The sequence below is a fragment of the Miniopterus natalensis genome, chromosome 2 (genome assembly GCF_054644295.1).
Source record: "Miniopterus natalensis isolate mMinNat1 chromosome 2, mMinNat1.hap1, whole genome shotgun sequence".
Taxonomy (NCBI): Eukaryota; Metazoa; Chordata; class Mammalia; order Chiroptera; family Miniopteridae; genus Miniopterus; species Miniopterus natalensis.
Window position 1 is genome coordinate 26,329,926 of NC_142082.1, and position 19,717 is coordinate 26,349,642.

The 19,717-nt window shown below is 35.0% G+C and overlaps 1 protein-coding gene across 2 annotated transcripts in view; it reads left to right on the forward strand.

Annotated features, from left to right (window-relative positions):
* The window catches only part of TUBGCP3 (tubulin gamma complex component 3), a 75,737-nt gene that overhangs the window by 20,538 nt on the left and 35,482 nt on the right, over nucleotides 1-19,717 (forward strand). For both annotated transcript variants that reach the window (XM_087814222.1, XM_087814223.1), the window contains exons 7-11: nucleotides 613-731; nucleotides 1,474-1,599; nucleotides 4,786-4,854; nucleotides 5,201-5,333; nucleotides 7,110-7,276. In XM_087814222.1, coding sequence (XP_087670348.1) covers nucleotides 613-731; nucleotides 1,474-1,599; nucleotides 4,786-4,854; nucleotides 5,201-5,333; nucleotides 7,110-7,276 — 614 coding nt within the window. The remainder of the gene's footprint in view (nucleotides 1-612; nucleotides 732-1,473; nucleotides 1,600-4,785; nucleotides 4,855-5,200; nucleotides 5,334-7,109; nucleotides 7,277-19,717) is intronic.

Sequence of the window (19,717 nt, forward strand, 5' to 3'; positions counted from 1 at the left end):
TGGCCTGGTTATGAGAGTGCTGATCTCTGACTGTGTATTCTGACTGCTGGCCTGGTTCTGAGAGTGCTTATCTCTGACTGTATACTCTAATTATGTTTCTCCTCTCACTGATATATTGGATATCTGGACATTGCCTGTCATTATTTTGAATAACACCTAAATTCTGACTTAGCTTTTGTTCCAAGGTTTCTGGAAATTATAAATAACTTTTCTGCTGAATTAACTCCCTTTTATATGGAGTTGGGAATGGACGAAGGTTGTACGCTTGCTCTGTAGTAAACCAATTTTTCCAAACATCATCTATTAAATAATTATCCATCCCTCTGTGATTGATTTGTGCTGCTCTTTGATTATATATTAAGTTTCCACATATTGTAGTGTCTTTTTAAAAGACTTTTTGTATAAGGACTTGCATGATCTCCATTTTCTTTTCAGAAAATTCTTGTTTCTAATAACTCTGTACTCTCTTCTCCATCTTAAGCTCGTTTACTTAGTTTTAAATTTTTGTCCTGAATGCAAATATATAATCTGGAACTAATTGTGTTATAAAATTCTTTTCATCTTAAAAATGTGTTCTTTAGTAATTGCTCTCTTATAAAAACCATTTTACAGGTACTGCGGAAGTTACTGAGGCAGCCCTTGTCAGAGACATTTTGTACGTATTCCAGGGCATAGATGGCAAAATCATCAAGATGAGCAACACTGAGAATTGTTACAAAGCAGAGGGAAAGGTACAGTAACTAAATGTGATTAAGACCAGATAGGAGCTATTAATTTGTGAGGTGTTATTGGGGTAATGAAGACTGGATTTATAAAATTGTGTGTACCAATCAAGTTGCACTATTAAATTCTGGTTTATATTTCCCTGTGCAGTTTGGGACTTGTATAGTCTTGTTTTGAGGCCCTTTGTCAGCCTTTTCTATCCTTTTGCATCCTTTCTCTGTGTTTCTTCCTTTTCTTGTTTTCACTAATGCAGTTGCCCCACTTAACTGGTCTCTGTATCCTGTAATGGTGATGTCAGAGGTACCTGAGGGACCAGATATATCTTGGCATCTCTGCTGTTGAGATTGGCTTCCAGATAAAGTTCCTCAGCTTGCTTTTGCTTTCACCTTCTAGAATCTGCCTCTCCCCTCTTGTTGATGCCATGTTCTTCTTGACTCTCAGCTGTTTCACAAGGTGACTGACATCACAGACTGTCCCTGAGACGCTGGGGGGTCCCTGGCCAGTCACTCCTTGGGGTGATACTACTCAAGCTTAACATTTACTCGGAGGCGTTTTTACTTCCCCTGCCTGTTACCTGATGCTTTTTGTTTTTCAGAATCTCACTGTTTTTACTTTAATGATGGTATGTTAGTTATTTTTAAATTAAATGTGTTGAAGCCTAAGCATTATAATATTAAAAGTACAGATGGTTGAGAAAAATAATTAAAATTCTAGTATTAATTTTTATCTCTTGATATATTTACTTTTTAGGCAAACCTAAATAAATCTTTGAGGGATACGACAGCCAGACTTGCTGAGTTGGGTTGGTTACACAATAAAATAAGAAAATACACGGACCAGAGGAGTCTAGACCGTTCATTTGGACTTGTAGGTCAGGTATGTTCATTATTACTAGAACATTTGGGATGCCATTCACTTTGGGAAATGCTTAATCCACTTAAAATCTTAGGAAAAGAATTCTTAGAGGGTTCTTTTTAAATAAAAATGCTTTGGTAATGACTATTGTATCAGTCATGATCCAGTTTACTTCTGTGCAGTTTACTTCTGCTCTTTCTCTCCCCCTCAGTAATTTTTTAAAGGCTTCATTAGAAATAATTACTGACCAAGAATCAATTTGAGGCACTTTATCAAGAAGCAACTATGCTGCTTAACCATTAAAGTAGTAGGGACTCCGCAAATTTGTTGGCTGCCTTCTGTCAGGATCCAGAGCTAATGAGAGAGGAAGGACCAGGTAGACACTGCCCCAGCTGTGACCATTCAGGGCAGCAGCAGCAGTTGGTTTCTGTTTCTAGCTTCTGTAGCATTCCCAAATCCAGGCTCAATGTGCTGTCCGGGGGCACACACAGCAGCTGGGAGTGTCCCTGCTCACAGGCCTGTGCCCCAACAGGCCCTCTTCAGAGGGCTGTGTCTGCTGGGAGCCCCCCTTCCGAGCTACTGGATTCAAATAATCCCAACACCTTCTCTTTGCCCCCAGTTTTACCTGTTTTAATTAGTTTATGTTCTTTTGCTTTTGTAGTCCTCCAAAAGCTATGTAAACAATTTGCTATACTTGATTATCTTTGTCAATACCTGCTGTGGTTTCTATGTCCTTGAATGGATCACTGCACAGCATTGTACAGCATTGCACAGCACAGCACAGCACAGCAGCGTGGCTTTGAAGTGAGACCGCCCAGGGGTCTAACGTTGGCTTCGCCTTTTAATAGTTATGTTATCTGGCACAAGTTACCTCCTTTTGGCCTTAATTTCTGTGTATGTAGAATGGAGGTGATGATGATATGTAAGATGATAATCTCCAAGGTGGTTAGCATTAGGAGACAGTGCCTAGAAAGGTGCTGTCCCCAGCCTAGCACTGCTGTTAATGCCATTCACTAGTATAGAGAATTGGATAGATGGGTCAGGGACCCTTCCCTCTTGCTGTAATGCAGATAGGACTCCACCTGAAGGTTTTAATGATACATGGAGTTTGCAAGCCAGGTGAGCCCATTCGCCATCCCTTCCAGCATCATGCCCTGATTTCTGTGAGCTGTTGCGCCCTTCTCAAAAGGAACCATTTTCTCATGTCTGTATCGTTCCCTCATGAACTAAAATTCCACTGATATATCCTAGTCAATTTATTAGATATGAAGTAAGACAAACACCAAATAAACAGAGGAAAATTAAATAAACTGTTATATAGATAGTCCATTAAGTTGATGGATAATCACTATAGTAGTGTCATGTAGTATTTTATAGTACTGGATTTAGAAGCCTTTTATATTTGATTCTAATAACAGCCCTCTAAAATTAGCAGGGCAAATGTAATTGTCCTCATTTGTAGATAATAAAAGTTGAACCTCAGAAAGTTTAAATGGTTTACCCATATTGTCCTGATGCATACAGGCAGATATAGGACCAGAATATGACATGTAATTTCTACTCTAGTTCTTTGCATTCCACTCTCATTTTCTGCTTTTTAAAATCATTGCTCTGTACTATCTAGTTACTGAAGAAGTAGTGGTTTAGCTTATTAGAAAAAATCATTGAGTGCTCTTGGTGGGTGATCAAAGGTTACGTTAGCATGGGTACTACTGATTTGTGCCTGTTGTTACAGTGTAATTATTATTAGTTCCCCTTTACTCTCAGAAGTGTCCCAGCTCTAGACATATTAAACAGAACAAATTTTATTTATAAAGGGAGATATTGTTTTTTAAGTATGAATCTTATATTTGCTTTTTAATAAACCAAGGTGAGAACAGCTTCAGTTAAGTGAAAACTTTTCATGTTGAATACACACAGGTTGCTGAAATACTCAGACTGTAATTCTGTTAATTTGGTGGGAGACTGCTTATAGGCTGACTTGTATACTCCGTATACTTATGCTCTACATGATAAATTATGATTTATTTATACTGCTCAGCAGTTTGGTTTTAACTTTTATGTGTTTGTGCGCATGTCTGTCATGGACACCAGGATGCGTTTTGGTAAAACGTGATGTTATGCCTGAGAAGATGCCACATTGTTTTCTCTGTGAATATTACTTAACTATTGAAGTATTCCTTTGAGTCTGCAAAATTAGTATGTTTTGTGTTCCTTTTTATAGCTTATAAGGAGGGAAGTGTTTATATTAGATCAAATCCACGAGACAAAAATACGTAAAAATAAAACAATAGATGACTTGATTATATGTTGCCTTAAAATAAGCAGAAAAGTATAGAGCCTGACACTTAAAGAAAACAGGTTTTATCATTTACAAGTTCCGTTATAGGCTCTCAGAAACCAAGCTTCCCATTGAGTATCCCTGGGTTTACATCCCAGAGTTTATTACAGAAATTTCTTGTCATATGGTTATGTGAAGGTCCTCCTTATAGGTTCTGTTTTGATACCTTTTTAGCATTTAAGATGGAGAGATACAAAGAAGTTTTTAATAATATGGATGGGGAAAATCAGCAGTAAAAATCACTCCCCCCAAAAAACAACCTGGGGGAGAATTGGCATAAAGTTGCCAATTAAAAAAATCTTCCAGCCCAGCTGGGCGTGGTTCAGTGGTTGAGCATCGACCTAGGATCCAGGAGACTGAGGTTCATTTCCTGGTCAGGGCACATTCCTGGGTTTCGGGCTCAATCCCCAATGACTCTCTCATCATTGATGTTTTTGTCTGTCTCTCTCCCTCTCCTTTCCTCTCTCTGAAATCAATAAAGATATATTTAAAAAAAAAAATCTTCCAATTAAGAACATTAAAGAAAATTACATTTTAACACTATAAATTTAAAAGGGACATAATTTTAAAATAAAGAATCATTGTCTAAAGTGAATATACTTTTAGCTTTATGAAAACCATACTTTGTTTTTTTCATTTCTTCATTTCTCTTCTTCAAAATTCATGCTAACATTACTAAATATACTGTGTATTGTGGTTAAACCTGCTAGAAGACCACTGACAGAACGAGAATTAAGTCACGCAGAACACCTGAACTTTGTCTTAAAGCATTGTGCCTGTGCAGTTCAAATGAGTTGATGTGTGATGACTGTGTCATGTGTAATGACTATGTCATGCTTTGCTTATATTTACTCCTTTCTGCACAGAGCTTTTGTGCTGCGTTGCATCAAGAACTCAAAGAATACTACCGATTGCTCTCTGTTTTACACTCGCAGGTAAATATCTTGTTTTTATTTTAATTTCTTCATGATTTGAAGTGTTACAAAATGACAGCTACATAGAACTTTAAAGTGTTTTCATATATTACTCTTATAAGATAAAAATCTGTTTAATAATAATACTGTTTGTAAGGCCTGGATATTTATAAAGTTTCGCTGTATCCTAGAGGTAGTTAATTGCTAATTTTAGGGTCTTGTCTGTGGTTTAAACAGGTCACTTGTAGTTTGAAGGAACTGTTGTTCATTCAGAGGGGACCTTTGGCTTCATTTTTATGAGAATAATCCCCTCTCCATATTTACTTTACCTGGATTAAGAAATGATTATATCTTTATTGTTTTTCAGCTACAGCTAGAGGATGATCAGGGTGTGAATTTGGGCCTTGAAAGTAGCTTGACACTCAGGCGCCTCCTGGTTTGGACATACGATCCCAAGATAAGACTGAAGACTCTTGCAGCCCTGGTGGACCACTGCCAAGGTTATTTTGCATCTAATGGACCTGCTTTATTTCAAAGGAGATTTTAGAGAGTGTCATCTGGGTTTATTTTTGTGCCTGTTCTTTTGTATCCTTAATAGCCATAAATATGCTGATTAAATACAAATTAATAGGTATGAACTTGTAGGAGAAAGTAAGTTACCAATGTGGCCAATATTTATAGTGGTGGAAGCTCAGGATTTCATTGAAATGAAGGAAGAAAGGAGGTTTTTAAAGATTTTTTCTCTTTCTTTTTGGTAGTCCTTGGTATTATAACTGTTTATCTTTATTCCTCTTTTACTTGTCTCTTAACCAGCAGGCTTTTCTAGAGTTTCATTCCTCCTGAGATTATGGTCTATGTTTAGCTATATGCTACAAGTTCCCATGTTTGCATGTCTGGTGTAGTTCTGTATTTCTAGTTGCCTTCTGAACCTTTTTTCTCATTAGCCAAAAGCTTTTCTTTTTTCTCTCATCTGTAACATTGGGGTACTAGTAGTCTGTACCTCTTAGGATTGTTAGGACTAAATGAGATGTGAGATGCTAGTTGTCTGCCCCATGGTTCACGGCTCAGTGTTTGCTGCTGTCCTCCTGTTATACGATTCATAAAGACCAGAACTTCAGCCTGACTAAATCCAAGTTCATCATGCCATCTGTGCCCTGCCTCCCCCACCTCCTGACACTTCCTCTCAAAAAAAGAAAGAAGTCAACCTTCGCCATTGTGCCTCAGTTAGTTAGAGTGTCATCTCCTACACCGAAAGGTTGCAGGTTTGACCCCCAGTCAGAGTGTGTGCAGGAGGCAACTGATTGATGCTGTCCTCTCACATTGATGTCTCTCCCCCCTTCCTCCCTCTCACCGCCTTCTCTTTCTTTCAAATCAATTTTAAAAAGCATGAAAAAAATGAAATATCCCATTAGCCACTGAAGTCCTGATACCTCGAACTCCTTCACATGTCTCAAATCACAGCCTCTCCCAAATCAGTGCCCTCAAACAGGATTCTGTTTGAATCCTGCTCTGCATCTTTTCTCTATGCTATTGTAATAACCTGCTCACTGACTGTCCTCCTTCTCACCCACCTCCATTTTTGTGCATGTATGCCAGAAAGACCTTAATTAAAATCAGTCACCTTAGTCATCTTCTTAAAATCTTTCAGCAGTCTAATAAAATTCTGAATTCTTAACATAAATTCTTCATGTGCTTATATTTTCTTACTTGATTTTTGCCACTCCCAATACATTATACTGAGCTATGTTCCCAGGATACAGGGGACTGTAATCTCAATGTAGTGTCATGTTTTTCAAACTGTAATTTGCAGCCAGTTGTTAATGTTATGAAGTCAGTTTAGGGAGTTGAGATTAGTGTATTATATCAAAAGAAAAAAGGGAGAAAATAGAAAATACTAAACTTTTGTAAACTTTTATATATATTTGTATATTAGATTGCAATATAAGATTCAAGCGTGAATCTTAATGTGTTTCTCAGTCAAAAAACTTGAAAAGTCATGTTCTGAATCTCATAGCAAGTCAAGTTTTTACTGCTAAAGTACTCTGTAGGGGTTACGAAGAGATGAGTGATTTGCTCTGACCCATGTAAAGCCAGGGGGAGACTCTTGCTCTCTTGGCTCCTGATTCATGACATGTTTATTGCTGCTTCTGTGTCCAAACTGGTATCAAGAAAACAAACACACTTTATCTTCATTACTTGACCATTTTGGTTAGTGTTAAGTTATTGGTTTCTACTGTGAGTCTAAATTTGGCTGTTTTTCATGTATTCCTTCCCAGGAAGGAAAGGAGGTGAGCTGGCCTCAGCCGTCCACGCCTACACGAAAACGGGAGACCCGTACATGAGGTCCCTGGTGCAGCACATTCTCAGCTTAGTGTCGCATCCTGTCCTGAGCTTCCTTTACCGTTGGATATACGACGGGGAGCTTGAGGACACTTACCATGAAGTAAGGAATGCTGCTCGATTGTCAGACTTGGATTTAAGAAGCATGGGCACTCAATTACTTGTCCCCCCCATGATTACTGTTTTCTCTTAACAGTAATGCCACCACACTTCATTTGAATGCCATGCATATTTTGTACAGTGCTTTTGAAAACCAATTATTTATTGGCAGAGCTGTATTTGGTTAGTGAAAAATTGTTACCCCATTTTTAATAGTGGGAAACTCAGCAAGGTCAGATCACTTGTCCAGATTTACTAGCAATAGCAAGTTTATGGCAAAGCTAGGACTAGGTCTCCTATATCTTAGTCTAGTTTTCTGCGCAGAACAGTATTACATGTTCTGTTGTTTTGCATGATTACATGAAACCAAACTAACCATGGTGCTAACAGTTTTAATAAAACAAGTTACTTGTATATGTACCCATTGTACAGTTAGTTTTGCTAGAGTGCAACATATGTGTTCCTAAAAAATCACTGTGCTAAAATCACAGAGCAAAAGCAGGACTTCTGACAAAAAGGGGAAATGAAGGGGGCATCACACTCGATAACCTTGTCAGTGATGTTAAATTAAAAAAGTATAGGAACTTAATAGAAGTTATAGCACAGTTTTAAACACATACTGAATTGTTAAGAAATATGTACATTCTAGAATAAATATGGCATTTACCTTGAAAAAGCCCTCTTGTTGGCTTGTGGACATGGGCTAAAGGAAGCTTGTCTGAAGTGGAACAGAAAGTAGTGGCTGCTGACACACACGATGATGGATTAAGGTAGCTAGTGGGTTTGAGATGTGTCTGTGTTTGATTTGTGGACTGCCGTGTGGCTGGGTTGCTCTTTTCACCTAGTTTCTTGTGGACGAAATTGCACTTAAGCGATCATGAAATTTGTGTTAATGCTCAAATAGTTTCCTAATTATCAGTTGTGCCGTAACAAGTTGTTTTAAAAACAAGCATGCTAGTGGAACCAACCATATGTGGTATTGTTTTGTGGGTGCTTTTGAAACATAAAGGTCATGCTTTATGTGCATATGTATTGTGCAAGTCACTCATTATGTCTTGTGGCTCCTTCCATGACAGTATTAATAGCTGTACTTTATTACTGCATATTATTTCACTGTATGGACATTTATTTAGCAGCTCTCCTATTGATGGAGATCATATTCTTTGTAGTTTTAAACCTTATGAACATTATTAAAATTGACCTCCTTATATGTGCCTCTCTGTGCATATTTATGAGTTTCTCTAAGGTAAGTACTGGGAGGTGGGATTGCTAGGTGTGGGGAATGTATACTTTAAATTTTGATTCTACCATTTGAGCTCTGGAGTGGCTCTACCAGTTTTCCCGAAATCATCAGCTTTCTGTTATGGTTTTTTTTCTTCCAACCTTTTCAGCGTTTCATGTTACCCAGCGTTAATGAAAGTGTTTTTAACCTAATATATAAGATGTGGCATCTCCAGTGGTATTTATTTGTATTTCACTGGTTACTAGTGACATTGACCAGCTTTTCATGTTTATTAGTTATTTTTATTTCCTCTACTAATTGCTGTTTATATTCTTTGCCCAGTTTTCCTGTAGATTTGTCTGTCTTTTTAGAATTGAGTCATGGGATAGTTTTATGCATTTGTATAACTTTTGTCTGTAATGGCACTTTTTTCCTTTAATAATTATTATTTTTAACTTTATTTTCATGTTCTGACTTAGAGAAGAGTTGTCAGAAGAGCACAAAGAATCATAGTCTTGACTGAAACTCCCTGAATGTTAGTGTTGCCTCATTTTATCATATAGTAAACAACCATATATACCTGAGTCTGCTTGTGGATTTTTTTTTTCTTCAATTTTTATATTTTGTTGGCCATTTGTCAGTATTATTTAAATAACCATAGCTTTATGGTTTCATAGCTCATCGGAGCAGTTTCTTCTTTTCACAGTTTTCCTTGCTTTTTCCACACATTTCTACTTAGATGTGAATTTAGAATTAGCTTGTCAGTTCTGCTAAAAATTCTTTTTTTGTATTTATAGGAATCACACATTGATTTATAGATTTAAGAAGAAATGTTTTTATGTTTTCTGTGTTTCTTTTGCTAAATGAGCTATTTTATCTGCTCCTGCCATTAAGATAAGGAATTTTGTACCTCCCCCAGGTTCTTTTCTGCCATGCATTTAATCTCTATAGCTTTTGCTACATTATTGTATTATTTTCAGTATTTTATATTCAGTTTGTAAAAATTGCCTGCTCTTTTAAAATTTTAACTTGCTTTTAAGATTTGTATCATTTATTTAGGCATATCTTTTGTTTTACTGGTATTATTCCCTATCACCAAGCTCAGTTATAATTTCTGTTATTGAGATATACATATGCAAAAGTACACAAATCATAAGAGTAATGCATGATACCTTACTACAAAATGAACTACCATCCAGGTCAGGATAGCACCTTATCAGCACCCTCATTGTATGTCCCCCGTTTCCACCCCCACCCAGTCACTGCCCCCTTCCTTATTCCTAAAGGTAAACACTTTCCTCACTTCTAACAGCATGGTTTTGCCTTATGTTAACGTTTATGTAAGCGGAGTCAGAGTTCCTCCATGCTGAAATACATTTTATACGCCATCTGTAGGAAAGCATCCTTTGTATTCGTTGTAGTTAAGTATGAATCTTTTAGATTTATGGAAAGTGCCATACAGTTGTTTATTTAATTCAGACTTAGAACTTTAAATCAGACTTAAATGTTTAAGATTAAATGAAGACTTTAATTTTGGTGCAATTCAGTTTTTATTTATCACTTTTGTGATAAGGAAACTTTTAGGTGATGCTTTCACTTTCATATAGTGAAACATCATATTTTATTAATTTGAGGTCTGTTATTCTGTAATTACAGGATGAGGTGAATTTTGGGAGCTATTTAAAAACCTGTGTAATTGATTATTTACAATGCTTATTAAATCTGACCATTATCATAATAAGTAAAGTGATCTTAGTTTTAGGAATTTGTCATTTATGAGCTTAAGAGAGTCTAAATGATCTTACTATGGTTAAGAAAATTAAAAAAATAAATGTTCTTTTTGTATTATAATTTGTGTCTGATGAGCCATGCTTACTATGTAAATTTATGAAAAATGGCTTGACCAGCTTGCAAACCAGAAATAAAAAGCTCTCTATATTATTATTTTCAGTTTTGAGGCTTACCTGTTTATCACCCATTAAAATTATACCTGTAGAATTAAAAAAGATAATCTTTTAAGGCAGCCTTTAAAAATAAAGATTATTAAAAGATGAAAAATTGTATCTTTAATAAAAAATCTGCATTCTAACTCCTCCCTCATTCAATAATTAATATGTTAATTATAATATGAATTTGGGTGATATGAACTTTTTAAATAGCTGCTAATCAGTTGATTCAATGAATCTGGTTTTCCTCAGAGGTTGGGTTGGGAATTGCCTGAGATATAGTGCTACCAATTAAAACCAAAATTAAAGCCACAAATTGACTAATTATCTTTTCTAAGTTCAGTGCCTAATTTCTACTTTTGTCTTTTTTCTTGAGAATAATTTAATTTGTATTTTCTAGCAACCAGATTTTTTAAGTAGTCCTTAATTATATCACTAATTCATATAGACTTCTTGTTTTTTAAAAGAGTTTTAGAAGTACCACCAATTTTTTATTGATTGTCTTGCCTTGTGTGTTATTCAGGCTTATTTACTTATTTATTTTGTTGTTAGTAATTGTGGAACTCAAGTTGATGGAAAATGTAGAGAGAATTGGGAACAAACTTCCAAAACTGATTTTCTTCTGGACTTTTTCTTTACTATTTTTGGACACTGATTCACTGAGGTGAAACAAAAACAAGGTCTTTTTAAGACTAGTGTAGCTTAAATTTGGTGTACTTTTTTTTTTTTTTTTTTAAAACAACTTTTGTTTCATAGAATACGTATAAGACAAACTTCTGGGTTTTATTTATTTAAAGATAAAATACTAAATAAATATCCATGACTGTTGAATACAATATTAGCATTAGTAGCTGAAATGATCACTTAACAAAGTTATCTCAGATCTTGCCTCATTGGTAAAGTTATTTATTTTTAAATGTTTTTATTTAACTGTAGACTTCTGGAAATGTTGAAAGAATTATACGAAACATTCCCAGGTACCCTATCCTCAGATTACCAGAATGCTAACATTTTTCTACAATGAATTTATCTTTTTTTCAAAGGTTCTATATTATTGGTATTCACACTTAAGGTCTGAGTTTAGATGGAGCTTTAGGAAATTCAAGATTTGTAAATTTTTTATTTGCTAGTGTTATACCTTAGATGTTCCTGTTTGCTTCACTAGTTTTGCTTGTGGGATTTTAAAAAAATGCATTGTGATCGTTAGAGCTAAAATTAATCCTTCTTAACAATGTATTTTATTTTCTTTGGATGAGCCTGCCATGTTTAGCACTGCTATGCCAGTGGGCTTTACTACTTAACAGTGTCTTGTTATAATTCATCTGCTTTATTTCTGTGGGTTAGAGCTTAAGAGTTCAGATTCTGAAGTCACATGACTTGGGTTTGATGGTCAGCTTCAGTTTCTAATGGCTTTGTGTCCTGGTTGAGTAATTTAGCTTCTATTAGCTTTACCTTCTGCATCTTTCATATGTGCAGAATAGTAGTGCATATTTCAGGGGATTTTGTGTAAGTGAGGACTGAGTCAGGCAAAGAGCATGCAGCATGTTATCTGTTGTTAATATAAGAGAAGCATTGGATAAGATTTGAATACCTGGTGGCCCAAAGATGTCTGTGGCCTTTCTCTTATTTGCATTGTTCTCTGACTTCTCTGTTTTGTTGAACCCTAAATTTATAAATATTCATTTAAGTTTCATTAATTTTGGAAAGGTTTTCTTTAATTTATTCTAAGTCAAATATTTACCATAGACAAGTGCATTCTGTGTTTGATCCTTATATAATTAAGATTTGAGAATTTTTTTTTTTCAGTTTTTACATAGGTTAATTTTTCCTTAATCTGCATAATGAGTTATAACTTGGTTGTAAAGTCTTATTCAAGTATATGTATAGTTAACTTTAAATAGCTGTACATGAGCTTTATAACCACTCACTTAATAGTAGTTTATTAAATATTTACATAATATTGCCACTTTCTAGAATCAAAAGAAAGCAGAAAATATGAATAAACAGAAATTGTAAAAAGGAACCAAATAGAAATTCTAGAGTTAAAAAGTACAACTGAAATAAAAAAAATTCTTTATGGGGCTCAATAGCAGATTCAAATAGGAAGAAGAATAAGCATTTTGAAAATACAATAGATCAATTAAGATTATCCAGTCTGAGGAACAGAAAAAGAGTGGGAAAAAAATGAAAAGAGCTTATGAGACCTGTGGAACTCAAATTTGGTGAAAAACATTAATCTACACATTCAGGGAGCTAACAAACTCAAAGTAGGATAAACTATAACAGATTCACAATAAGACACTATAATCAAAGTAGGATAAACTATAAAAGATCCACAATAAGACTATAATCAAACTAGAAAGCCAGAGAAAACCTTGAAAGCCTCAAGTGAGGAAAACTCATATAGAAAGGGTTTTTTATTATGTTAACAGCTGATTTCTCATAAAATCTGTGGAGGCTAGAAGGCAGTAGGATGATATATTAAAAATGCTGAGAGGAAAAGGCTATCATTTAGGAATTTTGTATTCTGCAGAAACTGTTTCAAAAATAGTGAAGGAGATATGAAGATATTTCCAGATAAATAAAACCTGAGAGAATTCCTAGAAATAAACTAAAAAAACTGACCAATGAAGAAATAGAAAATCTGAATAGACATATAACAAGTAAAAAGATTGAACTAATAATCTAAAGCAACTTTTCAATAAAGAAGAGCCCAGGATCAGATGGCTTCACTAGTGAATTCTACTAAATATTTAAAGAACTAACATTAATCCTTCTCAAACTCTTCTGAAAAATAGAAGAGGAAGGGAAAATTCCTAACTCCTTTAATGAGGCTAGTATTACTCTGATACCAAAGCCAGATAAACACAACACAAGAAAAGAAACTACAGACCAATATCCCTTGTTCAGAAATCCTCATCAAATACTAAAAACTGGATTCAGCTGTACTGTACACCATAAAGAAGTGAGACTTATCCCATGAATGTCAGTGTAATGTACAATATTAATAGAATGAACAAAAAAAGCACGTGATCAACACGATGCAGAAAAAACGTGGAATTCAGTACTCTTTCATGTTTAAAACATTCAAAGAAGAAATAGGAACTTTCTCACCTACTAATGGACATCTATGAAACACTTAACAAGTAACATCATACTTAATGATGAGCTTTCTCCCTAAGATCAGGAACAAGACAGGGTGTTCATTTCACTACTCAGCATCATCCTGGATGTTCTAGCCAGGGCAATTAGGTAAGGCAAACAATTAAAAGACAAAGACATCTACATTGGAAAGGAAGTATTACTATTTCTGTTCACAGATAATACGATCTTACATATAGACAACTAAAGTATCCACGATATTTATCTAGGTAACTAGTTTGACAGATTAACTGGTATAAGATCAATACACAAAAATCAGTTGTATTTTTATATACTTGCAATGAACAATCTAAAAATGAAATTAGGAAAACAATTTCATGTACAGTAGTATCAAAACCAGTACAATACTTAGGAATAAATTTAACCAAGGAAATGCAGACTTGTACAATGAAAACTGAAACATGGTTGAAAGAAGACCTAAATAAATGGGAAATCTTTGTGACTTTAGATTTAATGTAATCTCTATCAAAATTCCAGTGGCTTTTTTGCAGAAATTGAAAAGCTGATTATCAAATTGGTATGGAAGGGCACAGGGCCCCAAATAGCCAAAATACTCTTGGAAAAAACAAAGTTTAAAGACACTTTCTGATTTTCAAACATATTAAGATGCAAACTAATAAAAAGAATATGGTACTGGCATAACTATAGACTGGTAGATCAACAGAGCAGAATTGAGAGTCCAGAAATAAACTTACTCATTTTTGTTGAATTGATTTTTAATAAATGTCCAAGACCGCTCAATGGAGAAAGACTTGTCTTTTAAACAACTCATGCTGGGACAACTGGATATATACACATTAAAAGAATGAATTGGGACCCCAGTTGCATTCCTATATAAAAATTAACTCAAAATAGATCATACACCTAAAGCTATAAAAAGTTTAGAAGTAAACATAGGTGTAAATCTTTGTGACTGGATTAGGCAATAGTTTTTTAGATATGTCACCAAAAGCATGAGCAATAGAAAATAATAAATTTGATTTCACCATAGTTAAAAACTTATGTACATCAAAGTACATAATTGAGAAAGTAAACAGAACCTGTAGAATAGGAGAAAATATTTACAAATCATATATATGGTATGGGCCTAGTATGTAGAATATGTAAATAACTATTATTACTTGACAGCAAAAAGATAAATAACCCAATTACTTGTAGATATTTTTCCAAAGAAGATATACAAATGGCCAATAAGCACAGGAAAAGATTCTGATCATCATTAGTCCTTAGGGAAATGTAAATCAGAACTACAGTTTGATACCACATCACACGCATTGGGATGGTATTTTTTTAAAAAAGAAAGAAAAACCCAACATAACTTGATGAGGATTTGGAGAAATTGGAACCCTTGTACATTGCTGGTGGGAGTATAACCATTGAGGAAACCAGTTTGGCACTTCCTCAAAAAGGTAAACAGAAATGAAAACACATTCATATAAAAACTTGAGCATGAGTATTCATAGCAGTATTATTCATAATAGTTAGGCAATAGAAACACCACCAATGCTTATCAGCTGATGAATGGATAAGCAAAATGTATATCCATACAGTAGAATATTATTCAGCCTCGAAAAGGAATGAGATTCCAACACGTGCTGCAGCATGGATGAATCCTGAAAATATAGGCTAAGTGAAATAAGCCAGGTCACCTGACATATGTTGCAACATGGATGAATCCTGAAAATATTAGGCTAAGGGAAATAAGCCAGGTCACATTGTATAATTTTATGTATACAAAATTTGCAGAACAGGCAACAGAGAGACAAAGTAGAGAGGGATAGGGGAGATCCCAAGTTTGATGGGTATGGAGTTTCTCTTTGGGTGATGAAAATGTTCTGGAATTAGATAGTGATGGTTGCACAACCATACTGTGAATAATACTAAAAGCTACTGAATTACACACTTTAAAATAGTTAAAATGGTGACTTATGTTATGTGAAGGGATGCCAGCTACATCTGGCTCCTAAGGTTTAACTTTCTGGTTCATTTGCTCAGCCTTCTGCCTCGTTGGTGGCTTAGGAAGTTCCTTGCTGTCCACCACATATTTACGTGCCTCGGTAGAGCTCAGTGGTTCTGAATATGCATGTCCCTTTGACCTGCATTCAGGAGCCTCGTAGGGCGTTTAAGGATTTCCAAATCTCCATGGTGTTTGTGATGTGTGTTGACACTTGAGCTGGTATCCCCACCCTCTGATCCCCTGCAGCACCAACCAGACTTGAGTGGGACATCTGCAGAGTCTGTCCTCGAGATTGGGGGCAACGAAAGGGAGGGGAATTCAGAGTGCCTCCTTATTCCACACCAGCAGTCATTCGTAGAATACTCTACTTTTCTTGGGAATTTTTCTGTGAGGAAAAAAAATGTTTGATAGTCAGTTAAGAATAGGAAACTGCATTCTACAGAAATGCTATAGTAAAGAACTTTTATCTAGTGTTTCTAAACTTGATATTAAATTAGTAATAGAGTAATAGATATGTGTTTTTATTAACATTCAGTGAGAAGGATTAGTGGCTATATTAAGGTACAGGCAACAAGGTAACATGCAATGTGGAAAGATATGTTTTCTGTTGGTGACAGAATCATAGGAACTGAGGTTTGTTATTCGAAGAAAAAGCTAAATTTCAGATAGAGAATAGTGCAAATAAGGTGTAATAACCTTCCTTCTGGGTTCACAGACCCCTCTGCCTTGTGAAACCCTCAGAACAAAACCTACAAGAGAAGTTGTGAGCTGGTCCTGACACCATGGAATGGAGCTGGTTTTCTGCAGAGTTATCAGAGGTGTGAATGTGAACATCTATCTCTAGGTTTTCTGCCTTGGAACTGGTGGAATTCTAGTCAAATGTGGGACTGGGAACCATCTCTGTCCTTGTCTGTTTTTGTTGGGCTTCTTGGACCTTCCTCTCCATGGCCCAGCTGTGTGCGCCTGCCTCCTCAGTAACTTTCCTGCAGTAGGCTCTCTGTGATGGCTTTTCAGAGCTCACTTCAGGTGCAGTAGCTTTGCTGCTGTTGTCCCTCTGGGAAGCTCTTTCAAATGCCCAAGGCTACCTGTTTCCAGGAAAGGCTTTCTCTTCCCTTCCTGCTGCTGGATGATGCTCAGTGTCCTGCCTTAACTGCCTCTGGGTTTGGCTGATTTGCAGAGGAAGGAAGAGCTTTTACTCTTTTCATCTAAAATAACTTCCAGGTGGCTTCTGAGCTCTGCTATTTTTGGCGTGGCATCATTAAAATCGGCCTCTATCCCCTACCCTCAGTAGTGTAGGGACTGGTGTCCAACTTTTATTTTGTTTTTATCTTGTATTATAATGAAATGGGAAGGGAGGAGAAAATAGAGTACTATAATAATTTACAGATATTCTGAATTATTAGTGTAGAAAGTATTTTCAGTTGTTGGGGGAAAGCTTCTAATTATTTTTGGAAGGAAAAGCAATATTATACAAGAAAATTTCACTTGTTACTAAAATATCTAGAGAAACCATATCCTTATGCCTTTTGTGGCTAAATGCTTCTCACTCCGTAAACTGACTGCAGTAAACAAACCAAGCCTGCTGTGGGCGAGGAGTCAGCTCAGTGTTTAGTAGATGGGCGGGAAGAAGAGGCTTCAGGGTGAACTTGTCAGAGCTGTAAAGGACCAGGGCTTCAAACTGGGGCAGAAAAGGGGGAAAGTAAGAATGAGGCACTATTGCTTTCAAAATTAGAAAAATTTCAGACTTGCTTCAAATGTTTACTTAAATGCTCTAATAATGTCCTAAAAATCTCTATTCTTAAGTTGGAAGACCATTGAATTGTAGATAATGCAGTGACTGCTTTTGGGGTTATCTATCTTTGTGGATATATTCAGTTCTCATTATTTTGTTCCTTTTATACTTTTGCTGGGAATTACTGAAATTTAAAAGTTTCCCATATAAGATTTTTATTGTTTTGGTTCTTTTACGCCCCACCACGGAACTAGCGTAATTTATCAGTTTACCTTGTCAGTTCCCTTTTCACCCCTTCCTCTGGTTCAGAGCCATTTTAGCTTCTCTAGGTGTGGATCTCTTGGTATTTGCCTGCAGGATTGACATGTTGAAGTTGGGTCTTTTGTGGTCTGTATTAATGGATCTGGTTCTTAGAAACTAAGTTGCTTGCTAAGAAAATTACCCTCTTCACTTCTGTGTTTAGTCGGGAGGCCTTGGCATTTGTCCAACAGTTAATGAGAAATCGTGGTACAATTATGTTTTATTTTTCCCCTCAGTTCTTTCTGTGTTTGACATAATGCTGAAAATTAAAGAACCTTGAGTGGGAAATGCATCAATAAAATAAAAGCATATTGCAATTATATTCTGACCTTGATTTTTCCTCTATAACCGTATATTTTTCACAGGATTAATTAAATTCTAAGATGTACCTATTCCTCTCAGTGTTTGCTACTAGACGTTTGCTAGTAGAGTAATTGCATGCTACTTTGCCCTCAGATGAAGTGATGCTTTCATAACTTCTAAAGAAGACAGAATTGTCTGAGGTTTTTATCTTTTAAATTAAATTTTCTTATTGTTCGCACTGATAACAATCCTGCTGCACTCCCAACTCTCAGGATAAATTGGTGTGTTGTCTGTAGAACCTAGCTCTTCTGTCTAAGTGAATAGCAGATAAATACAATTTATATGCAATTAATCTAATCTATTGAATGGCAAGCTACAGCATGGTGATTGAGTAACCTTTTAGATTAGTACTCCTGGTGGGATTATAACATGTTTTTATTTCTATCTGGGATAATTGAAGTATATGTTGAAGTGATGATAGTCTCATTACAGTAGTACTGTTTACCCCTTAAAGCAGTCATTAGTTATGTATTTAAAATTAGAAAGGGAATATAAATTAAAAACTAAAAAATAAAGATCAATAAATACTTTAGTAATTTAAATTAGTACCTAATGATAAGAAATTTGAATTGAAAATAAATGTAGAGATCTTGTTGTCATAAAAATGTTGACATTTATTTAAATACCTACTTATAAAGGAGACTGTACTTAATTGATACCATCTAGCCCTAACTTACAAGGATCAAATGTAAGATCTTGACATCATTAAAAATTTTGTTTCCTTAAATATGTTTTTAATTGATTTAAAAAATGTATATATTTATCCTTGGTATTAGATTTGTGTGAACAGAAGAATCATCTTTTTTAGTTGGTGCCCTGAAAAAATGATGTCACTAAAAACATTCTTTTAGGTGCCATATGTTTACTCATTGGCCTGAATTATTCCATTCCTTTGAACAATATTTTTTCTGATTTAAAAATATTTGTGCAATTAAAATTTTTTTGAGCATGTAAATGGAATAGAAAATTAAAATTAGTAATTTCATGATAAACATAATCTGTTAATATTTTCATATATCCCCTTTTCTAGTTTTTCTTATATGTTTTTGTGTGTGTATCATACTGTGCATAGTATTTTGTAAACTTTTTTTACATGAAATAAATAATGAAACTAACTTCATGCCATTAAATATTATTCTTTTGTACCAAGTCTTCTTAAAATGTGACCTCCGAAACTGTTGAGTAGTACGTAGAATTATGTATCCTGTGGGTATATGCATTCTTCCTGGGAGGACGATCTGTACTTTTCATCAGGTTCTCAGAAGGGTTTGTGATAGTTAAGAACAAACTTTATTTTAAATCACTACATGATAATGCTTTATAATTCATTATGTATTTCCTTGCTTTTAGACATTTAGGGCATATTGTTAGTATAATATGCCTGATCAAAATATTTTATCCTAGTAATGCAAGAATAATATTTTATTCAGAATTTCATCTATATTTGCAAGTGAAACTGGCCTATAGTTTTCATTTTGGGTATTTTCTCAGGCTTTGCTAGTGTTATACTGGATTTAATATACAGTAGCATTCTATACATTTTTAGCAAAATGTAGCATTCTGTACATTTTTCTGTGATTTAGAATACTTTAAATAACAAGAATGATAACTTAAAAAAGTAGGCTCTTAATTTGTTTTCATTATACTTCAATTTTAAAAGCCTGGGTTTTAAATGCCTTAGTGATAACATTTAAACATATTGCTCTTTTTAGAGCACCTCTCCCTTCTCTCTTTTCTTGGGTTAATTTTGGTTATTTAAATTT